The sequence below is a fragment of the Vigna radiata genome, chromosome 11 (genome assembly GCF_000741045.1).
Source record: "Vigna radiata var. radiata cultivar VC1973A chromosome 11, Vradiata_ver6, whole genome shotgun sequence".
Lineage (NCBI taxonomy): Eukaryota > Viridiplantae > Streptophyta > Magnoliopsida > Fabales > Fabaceae > Vigna > Vigna radiata.
Genome location: NC_028361.1, coordinates 9,805,101 through 9,816,216, shown reverse-complemented (window position 1 = coordinate 9,816,216; position 11,116 = coordinate 9,805,101). Strand labels below are relative to the sequence as shown.

The 11,116-nt window shown below is 34.4% G+C and overlaps 1 protein-coding gene across 1 annotated transcript; it reads right to left on the bottom strand.

Moving 5' to 3' along the window:
• Positions 1 to 2,957: 2,957 nt before the first annotated feature.
• LOC106777606 (ABC transporter B family member 2) lies at positions 2,958 to 10,401 on the bottom strand. The gene is made up of 12 exons (XM_014665256.2): positions 9,720 to 10,401; positions 9,462 to 9,516; positions 9,177 to 9,352; positions 8,022 to 8,222; positions 7,427 to 7,686; positions 6,372 to 6,912; positions 5,876 to 6,255; positions 5,298 to 5,716; positions 4,670 to 4,911; positions 4,337 to 4,584; positions 3,822 to 4,234; positions 2,958 to 3,720 (listed from the first exon to the last, which is right to left on the bottom strand). The coding sequence occupies exons 1-12, from the start codon at positions 9,969 to 9,971 to the stop codon at positions 3,170 to 3,172; spliced, it is 3,738 nt and encodes a 1,245-aa protein (XP_014520742.1). The 5' UTR covers positions 9,972 to 10,401; the 3' UTR covers positions 2,958 to 3,169.
• Positions 10,402 to 11,116: the final 715 nt, after the last annotated feature.

The window sequence follows — 11,116 nt, the reverse complement described above, 5'->3', positions numbered from 1 at the left end:
CCATAACCGCTGATCGAAGTGCGGTTATTTGGTTCTGAGACTAACCTCTTTTTGCTTGTCTTCTTCCTCGCGCTTTATCTTCTTCTACTGCAGCACCACCAACAAATATCCCACCAGCACTGATCACCACTAGCACGAATCAACACCACCGATCACCAAACCAATAACCTAGTATCCATTCTCTCGGCTTCAGACAATGAAGAGTAATAGTACACACGAAGGAGGTGAGGGAGGTGCATGTTAAGTGGTGTTAGGGTTTATAATCAGAGTTGTTGGTTGTTAGTAGTTAAGAATAGTGGTTAGGAAACAGAGATAATTAAGTAATCATTAAATGAGCTTTGACTAAATTAAATGAGNGACAAAATGGTAATTTGGGAAGTGTAGGAAGAAAGGAGTGAGATGCAGGGAGAAACACTCTACATTTAATAATGGAAGGCACAAACCTAGAATTATCCCGTTGTTGGATAGGGGTTTCATGATTGATACGACGTGTTTCATATGATTCAAATGTATCATTTAATGCTTCATCTGCTACCTTTCTTGTGCCAACCTCATCCTCTTCATCCAACTGGACTTGCTTCCCAGATCTCAAGGTTATATCATCTGCTTCATTGTAGTTGTTGGCTCAGTAATAATTTTCATAATGCCATCTATAAGACACATCAGTTGGTTCATAACCATATGTAACACATGATTGTTGTTGCTTTTGTTTTGGCTGTTGGGATGTTGTTGTTGATTCCCCCACCTCATATTACCATCATTCTTTCAACTTAGATTGTATTTGTTGGAAGAGAAATCATGCTTTTACAAATTTCAAAATTACTTTTTATATTTCAAAAATTTTATATCTCAATTTTTTTCAATGAATTTCAAAATTTGTTGAAAAAAAATTTAAACGAATTTTAAAATATGTTAAAAGATAAAATTTTTTAAGTTTCATCTAATTTAAAATTCGTTAAAACTTTTAAAAAAAAAAATTAAATAGATTTTAAAATCTGTTAAAAAAGTTTTTCTTTAACAAATTTTAAAATTAGTTAAAAGATTTTTTTTTAACAAAATTTCAAAATTTGTTAAAAAGAATTTCAAAAACTTTAACATATTTTGAAATATGTTGAAAAAAATTATTTTTGAAATGTGAAAATAAAAAAGAAATAAGGAGATACATGAAGAAAAATTCCCTAATCATCCTTTAATTTTTTTTATGCAAATGGACTAATCCATTCCATATACACACGAATTAAATATAAGGAGACATAGCTCCATGATATAAGATTTTAACTTGTCTTACAATTTTTTTCTTGCAAGTTTACAGAGTGTAATACTCGCTTCATTTTGTAAACAATAATAATACAGAATATCAAAAGAAATTTATGAAAACAGATAAATTGGAGTTGTAGTGAATATATATCTAGGAAACAAACACTCAACCCAAGCTTGGACCCTGGAGTAATGTGGACTAGTAATAGGATTTGTTTATAGAAGAATAAAAAATAAAATATTTTTTAATATATATTTATATATTACTCATTTTAACTATAAATTATAATTTATTTACAAATATTTATAAAAAAAATTACATAAATTTAAGTAATTATCCTAAACCATCACGTAAGTGTTAGATATTACCTTTGATTCTACTATTTGCAATATAACCTCTCTCGATTTAGTTTGAGTTCCCATCTCTATTGCATTTCTCTCAATTTGAATTTTTTTTATGTCTTCTTATTTGGGTTAAACTTCTTTCGATGCTCCTCTCAATTAGAATGGATTTTTTTTATTTAAAATTGTTAATGTGTAATCATATTATATGTTTTGCATGTGCAAAACAATATAGTCAATATAATTTGAAAAGTTAGTTATTCTAATTTTTAAAAATTTATAATTATTTCTTGCATATCAAATGGGTTAGTTCCATTAGATAATTTCTTCTATGAATATACTCAGTTGCAACAAGATGAAAATGAACTTCTTTTACATATTATACATTGAAAAAAAAAGTAGAAAAATTTACTATAGATTTCATACGAGACTACTCATGTGATCTCTAAGGAAAACAGATTGAGTTTTGATATATTGCTAATGTAATTAACATTTTGAAACATCATATTATAAAAAAGTGTATATATACACACTTTTCTGGTCAACATAGTTGACTTGACTTTTGGATTTTCCTGTATTGAAATGAATTACGATATTATCATACCCTGATAAACAATAGAAAAACTGATTTGCAGATACTTTTGTCATGCCAAGATGCCTTTTTTTTTTTTAATTTAGGAACTAAAAAATAATGTATTAAGTATATCTATTATTTATTGAAACACGTATTAATGATTACAAGAAAATTTACAGAAAACTCAACAGACTAGAGAATTTATCGATCTTTGAATTGATATTTCTGACATCCTGACAGAATGTATTACATAGTTCACGAGAAAATCCATTAACAGTACTTCTACAGCATAGTGTCACTAACGGTTTTATTTATGATGTTCATATTTATTATATTTATTTATTTCCGTAGATATTTTGTGGAACCGAGACACTAACTTGGATGACGCGGTTTTATCATTATCTGATGCTTGAATTGACTAGATCGTTCACTTTTCTTTGATCGCTCGCTCTCCTTTACCCTTGACCGTTCGGTGATCTTCAAGCTCTTTAACCGAGGGGAGAGGTACCTGCAATGACACTCTGACGTTCAAGTTAGGAAGTTTGATGAGCCTCGGCTCATAATTGAATATGTAGTGAATGACTATCACTCTTTGAATATTTGAGAAGATGAGTTATGGAGTATAAGTAAAACATGAGTAGAATGTACCTGGCATGTGACCTTAACTCTATGACCTGAAAATCTAATTATTTGCTAAATATTTTTAATTAGATATTTTTCAATGTTTTTTATTATCCTTTGATTATTTTTGATAGATTATAAGCAATATAACCCGAGGAGATAATAAATCAGAATGAAGAACTAAATACATGAAGCCATTTTACATTTTATGGCACTTACATACACATATATATTGTATGAAATTATTGGGATCCGACATCAGCTTCCCAATCCACATCATTCTGTATAAATGTGGGGGGAAAACTAAAAAAAAAAAAATACAAAATTACAGTATAAAAAATCCATGTCTTTTTGTTATGTTCTTCTTCCATTATGCTATAATTGATGATGCTGTTGTTGTTGAAGGTTGACTAGTTTAAAGTATGCTCCGTTTTTATTTTCTATGAGACTTGAATGAGTCCCTTGCTCAATTATCTTTCCATCCTGCAAAACTGAGATTTGGTCTGCATTTCTTATGGTGGATAGCCTATGTGCCACCATAACTGTAGTTCTGTTCTGCATTAATCTGTCCAATGCTTGCTGCACCACACGCTCTGACTCCACATCAAGTGCACTAGTGGCTTCATCAAGAAGCAAGATTTCAGGGTTCTTTAGAACTGCTCTTGCAATGGCTACCCTTTGTCTTTGCCCACCAGATAGTTGCACTCCTCTTTCACCTACTTTGGTGGAGTAGCCTTCAGGAAGACCACTGATGAAGTTATGAGCATTGGCAAGCTTGGCTGCTTCAATCACTTCTGAATCAGAGGCACCTTCTTTTCCATACAGTATGTTTTCATAAATTGATGTGGCAAAAAGAGCTGGCTCTTGTTGCACTAGACCAATGTGTCTCCTAAGAGATTTCAGATTAAGTTTTGTGATGTCTTTGCCTGTAAGAGTTTCATTTATTCTTGTTAAAAGAATGTTACAGGCAAATAAATAGCTTATGCATGCAAAAATGGGTCAATGTCAAATCCTCCGAAAAACTTACCATCAACTAACACCCTTCCGGATACTGGATCATAAAATCTGAGGATAAGGGAAATCACAGAGCTTTTACCAGAACCACTTTGCCCCACTAGAGCAACACTCTTGCCTGCGGGAACTCTTAGGTTGAAATCCTTGAAAATAATCACATCTGACCTTGAAGGGTAGCTGAAATTGATTCTTTTTAGCTCAATTGTTCCCTCCACTGTTTTCAATTCTTCTCCAACATCTCCTGTTATTCCTGACTTTCTATCCATCACTTCGAAAACTGATGCAACCATTTGGTTCCCTTTCAAAAGGTCCGGGGCAAGGGCCAAAGTCTCCCCCATAGCTAGAGCTGTTACTATCAAAACCATAAATGACTTCATAATTGATTTAAAGCTTGCAAGCTCCTTTTCCATCAAAGTAGATCCATACCTGCAAAAGGTTTACACTCTAAGCACAAATGTAACCAGCATTTGGTAAGACATTAATCCTACAAGTAGCCTACTTAAGACAGAATAAAGTTGAAACATCTACCACAAGGCAAGACCATAAGATGAGAAAATAAAGAACTGGGAAACGCCATAGAATATGCCAGCAATTTGGCCTCGTTTAAATGAGCGTTTAGAGGGATCAAGAAGCTCATTAGCATAAAGGTCAAGGACCTTTTCTTCAGAACAAAATGCAGCCACAGTGCGTATATTGCTCACAGCCTCCCCAGCAAGCATGTTGGCTTTTAGGTATGCTTTGCTCAAGTTGCCACCATATCCTTTCATAAAAAGTTTCTGAAATGATCCCGGGGAAGTATTAAAACGCAGAAAGATATACTAGTTCTATGGTGTTGAAATGTTAAATAAGAAGGAAAATCACCTCACTGATATGACCACTAATGACAAAAGGATATGTAGCTATGACAATAAGTGTTATTCTCCAGTTCAAGATGAAGGCAATAATAAATGAAGCAACAACCAAACCAATGTTCTGTAACAGAATTGTTGAACGATCAACGACTATAGTTCTTAACAATGTAGCATCAGTCTCTAACTGCGATGAAAGCATAGAACTTGTGTTGTTTGTATCATCAAACCATCCAATTTCGTTCTTCAAGATAGCTGCACCCAGATGACCAAGGGAAGTTAATTGAGAGAGAGATCATCATGTTTGAGCTCCGATAGCTATGTATTTAGTTTTCAGATTTTTTATATACATCAAAAGTAAAAAAGTCAATAATATATTGAATACTGAAAACTCAAATGCACCTTTAAAATACAATTCATCAGAAAATGGATTGATTAATTGTATTACTGATCATGATTCATGAACATACCGAATCCTCAAAATGTGTAACACAATATACACACTACAAAATAATGGATTTTTGCTGATACATTCACATTCAGTGTGAATTGATTGAAGTAAGAAGCTTGAAAGGAAACATTTCATGGCAAGAACAGTGTACAAGTGATGGAGCAAGTAATAATCAGTTGATAAATATTACCTGAAAACATCATTTCTCTCACACGAAGGGTAAGTCGCTCTCCCATGATTCCAAAAGACAGATGTTCAATGGCATGGACAGTGACTGTTATAACTGCTGCTCCACAGAAGAGGAAAGCAATTTTTTTAACTTCGCGACATGTTATGTCCCAGTCCATATAGTATGATACAAGTGCATGAGAAATTCCAAGTGCAAAAAGTGGCATCTGTGCTCCAGCAATAAATGCGCATAAGGTTCCAAAAACCCCATAAAACCAGTCAGGACCAACCATAGAATACAGTCTTGCTGCTGAAACATACTTTTTCTTGCCAGAATTTTCTGTTTCTTCAGCACAAACACGGCCAATAGATTCTTTATCTGATCGAAAACTACCACCAAGGCTGGTGGTTGTACGGGATAACTCTCTCGAGTAGGTTATGCTGCAACCAAAAAAATATATATAATCATAAACAGCGCGTTAATGAATTCTTATCGAAGAGGCAAATGTAAAAGACATACAGAAACATTCAATTAACTTGTGTATTTTTAAAACTTTTATCAAAGCTTTACATTCAAGTGTCCCCATGAGAATGAAGTACCTTGGTTGGCGTCCCATGCTAGGACCAACTGAAGGGAGGCGTTGCAGAGAAGCTGCCTCTTGGAGTTGAACAAGAGATGCATATACACTACTTGGGTTAGACATGAGCTCTTCATGGTTACCGGTTTCCACAATCTTCCCTCCCTGTACAACAGCAATCAAATCTGCATTCCTGATGGTAGAAAGTCTGTGTGCCACTACAACAGTTGTTCTCCCAACCATCACACGATCAAGAGCCTCCTGCACACTCTTCTCGGACTCAGCATCCAGAGCACTCGTTGCTTCATCCAACAATAGAATTGATGGATTTTTCACGATTGCACGAGATATTGCAATCCTTTGTTTTTGCCCTCCTGAGAGTTGTATTCCTCTCTCACCAACCTGAAAAGATAAAAAAACGACTTAGTGTCACCACTATCACCTCTCAAGGAAAAGAAAAAGTTCACCATATTTACTTTGTTATTGAAAACCTCTTAAAATACACATAAATATCTTACCTGAGTTTCTAGTCTATCAGGAAGATTGTTAATGAAAGATTGAGCATCTGAAAGCTTCACAGCACGCTTTAGTTCTTCGAGAGTGGCATCATCTTTTCCATAAAGTATATTCTCCTTGATGCTTGTAGCAAAAAGGGCAGGTTCTTGATTTACCAGCCCAATTTGCTGCCTAAGCCATTTGAGATCGAGTTCCCTGATATCATTTCCGTCTAACAGTATCTGTCCAGAAAGTGGTTCGTAAAAGCGTTCGATCAATGATATGACAGTGCTCTTTCCCGAACCACTTCCTCCCACAAGGGCTACAATTTTCCCTGAAGGAATGTCAAGACACAGGTTGTTGAATATTGCTACATCTGGACGAGATGGGTAACTGAAACAGACATTCTTAAACTGGATGTCACCCTCCAATTTGCCTAACTTGCGACCAATTTTTGAGCTACTTTTGCTCACTGTGTCCCTCTCTATCATCTCAAAGATTGGATAAGCTGCTGCCTTTGCTCGAATGAATGCAGTGATATCTGGTGCTGCCTGCCCAAGTGACCTGAGAAACAAAACACGACCTTCATACTTACCTTAATGAAGAAAAAAAATTTAACACAAGAAATACAACCTTAAAACTAGATAAAATCCATAATGCAATGTCAACTATATTCCGGTTGTATTAACAATTGGCAAGGAAATGACATATTAAGAAATATATTGTAGAAGGAAGAAAATATGATTAAGATTAGAATATATATATATATATATATATATATATATATATATATATATATATATATATATATATATATATATATATATAAGCTCACTGTAACATGTTTTTATACTATTATTCAACTATATGTAATTCACTCTAGTGAATAACAGCAAAATGTACTATCATTGAATTTCATTATATCAGCCTTATCAGCAAAATGTACATCACTACATGTGTGTGTATGTGCAAACTTCTGCACGAAAATTGAAACCAAAAATAAGATACAACTTATTCCACGATGCACAATTATTATGAACTCTTCTAGGATGTCATGTAGAAGATAGAAAGGGCTTACAGGCCAGAGATCACAACATTGAGCATGGTAGTGAAAGACTCGCCTCCATTTGCAATTTTCTTGTGAACAACAATACTAGTGAACCAAACAAGCAAAGCCCACGATAGAAAAAGGACACAATGCATTGAGCCCAGGCCCAGGCCCTTTGCCAAACCTGCTTTTCTACCGTTTACATAAGTTTTCATGAGAGCAGCTTTATACGACTTTACTGCTCTTTCTTCTCCTGCAAATGCTTGAACCGTTCTAACATTACCTATCACCTGAAACTCACAAAGAGTACAACATTGAGCCATGTCTTGAAGAACTAGCCACACACTAATGTTGCTACGATTGAAATTCATGCAAATACGAAAGCTTTCACTCTTAATATATTGACCTAATTCTTGCCAATGTTCTGCATGAATTTCACTTAGTAGTTCAAAAACATGGTAAATAGTTGCAAATAACATAGAATGTTGCAAGTTAGCATTCTTTAATGAACATTGGTAAAACCCTAAATAATCCAAACCACAGAGGTGGCAAGATTTTCTTTTATCGTACACAAGAAAGTAGAAAACAGTTGAACATTATTATGAAAATTGAGTTAACTAATTACCTCTTCAGCGATTTCCCCAGCTCGCACATAGGCTTTTCGAACTTTTGCAATAAGGCCAATTGTGACGTATGCATAAAGACCTCCAGCAAGGGCAATCAAAGGTACAATTGAAAGAGTCACAAGACTTATCTGCCACACTCTAACAAACCCAATAATAAACCCTGCTAAAAATCGGCTTATGTAGTGCATGAAGTTCCCCACCTGTAAATTCCAACCTTCAACTATTATCAATCTTTTTACCTCTAACGAAATACACAGGAGAAAACCCATGAAAAAAGGTAATTAATTTAGAATGTGCAACAGCTTTTATAATTACATCATATAATGCCACAATAGATTAAGTTGACAAGGTTTAATGGTCTTCTGATAAACAATTAACGTTGAACTCTTGGAATGTTAAAACGTAAATGAGCACAAAAATTGTTCCATTAATTCAAATGGATTAAAACCATAGAAATGGTTTAGTGTGGCATGGTTGTGGCTATGTGTCTGGTGAGTGGTCACACAGATACTGTTGGTAGATGCAGAATCATAATTGCATGCATCCTAAAGTAAGTGTGCATTTTATTGGAGGCACATGCAGCTCAGGTTAAAAGCTCAAAACCTTAAAAACAACGCAACCATATCGACCGGGTATATAAATGCTATCGGATGCATTAAATCCACACTGTTCGATTTTCGTATATCAATGGTGTCAGAGACAAAACACAGGCGCAGAAGAAGGGAAGAACATAACCATAAGAAACGCCAAATGGTGAAGTTATTATTTTACCGCTTCAAGTGAAATTCCCCAACCCACCGCGCTGTTACCCAAACAAGAGCATTTATTATATCTTAATAGGTGTATTCAATGTTCTTTTTCAAAATATTTCTAGTTTCAAATCTATATTCAAGGGAAACTTTCCTAATAACAATTAATTGTAGTCTTACCTGTTATTTAAATTACATGAAGAAAAATCTTCTTAAAAAAATTATGTCTCTTACTTACTGCTTTGGGGAAGCTGAAGAATAGGGGAAGACTCCATAAACTAAAAATTGACCGAACAAAGTTGAAGCGGCAATTAATAATGATTAATGAAAAAATTTCACCAGATAGTTTATATGTAATGAGGATAGAAAAAACATTCAGAAATGCATGGAAGCAATAAGAAATACCTTTTCGGATAGTGCATCTTGAACAATGATAATGTCACTGGTGATGGCGGAAATGACCTCTCCTGTTGATGCTTCAGTGTCAAATAGACTTATATCTTGATTCAACATTGACTTCAAATAAGCCATTCTCATCTTTGCAGCTTGACGTTCCCCAGTATGCATCCAACAAGCGACCTCTATATGATCAATCCAACATCAATGATAATTATATTCTTTAGTTACTAAGATTTGACAAATTAAATCAACTGAGATAACACATGATTTTTGACTTGGCTATTTTCATACCTATCCAAGATGAAAACAATATTGCTACACTTAGATACACAAAATCCATAGAGTACTGCAAAATTGAAAACAAGTATCACATTAAAACATGCAGCTAGTAAGATAGTTACATTTCTTGAATGCAATAGTTAAGTCCAAATTAGCCTTCAATTGACAGAAAGCATCACAGTGTTGTTTTTTTTCCAGCCAAACAGTTAATACCTGGAAGGCTAATATGGAAGAGGACAGGAGAAAAGGTTGTTAATTGTTGCTACAAACCTTGGCAACTTTGTGAGAGGCTTCCTTGGGGAAAAGATAGGCCAAGCCTATGACATTGATCAACTTGCCAAAGAAGATAAAGAAAACGGGAACAGAAGCACCATGTATACATGCCCCAACAGATCCAAAGGCCATTAAGACACAGTCATAGAAGTCAGCAAAAGAGAAGAGTTTCAGCAGAGAAACTTTGTGTTCCTTTTTGCTCTTAGCATCCACGGCCGAGTCACCGGAGAAGGTACCCCGGTCTGACATCCTGGCCAGAAAAAAGGAGAGAAAAATAGAAGAATAATCCTTTTCTGAAAAGTAAGCAAAAACTAGTAGTAGCTAACACCAGAAGGTGCCCTGCAAATGCAAACTCCAATGTACGTTTGCAAAAAGGCAGAAAGTGAAGATGGGAAGGGAAAAGAAGAGGTGGGCACGTAGTGATTTTGGTTGTGCTGCTGTATTGAAGAAAGTAGCTAACGTGGAGAGATTAGGAATGGGGTAGGAGGTGGTGATGGATGTGTCATAATATACAAGGTAGAAAAGAAGATGGAATATTTATTATCACCGAAGATTTGATACCACGCAAGGTTCAGATTCAACTTATTAAGCTAGTAATAACAGTAACCTTAACATAATTATAATATAATAATATAATATGAATGTTTATTCAATCTTCAGTGCTTGATTGTGCTGTTACAGTTATTGAGCTCTTTCTTTGGTCATTGCGTGAGTGGTTCATATAGTGATGATGAGCTGTGTGTGACTTTGCAGTATGCAACTGCTCTCTCTTTCTTGCTCTCTGTCTGCATTAAATTCCATTGAGAGGTAGTTGTTGGAGTTTGCTATATATATATATATATATATATATATATATATATATATATATATATATATATATATATATATGCACGTAGGCTCCAGATAAGTTCAAATGGGTTTGGCTGAGTCCGTGACTGAGACTTACCATAAACTGTAACTGCATAATGAAAAGGAAGAGGCATTCAAATTCTGGGTCTTGAACCTTCGTAATTTCTAGCATATAGAAACATCAGATGCACCAACAGGGTTCATGCAAATAAGGATATAATTACTTCAACACTTCTGAAAAAATTGAAAAGATTCAAATATTTAAAGATGTGAGAACAAATAAGTATTATTATTATTATTATTTTACTTTTGTTGAGATCCAATCTACGTGTACGTAATATATTAACTCAACTCATGAAACTCCATCGAGCTACACCAAAAGAGTTGACAAGGTCAAATACCTAAATGTAAGGTCAAATACCGAATGTAATATTATGAATATTAAGAAATTAACTTTTAAATGTGTTTGATCAGTGGAAAATTCTAATAAACCATTTTAAGTTAGAAGAAAATTCAGTAGGAATAGATTAAAAATTATTAATACT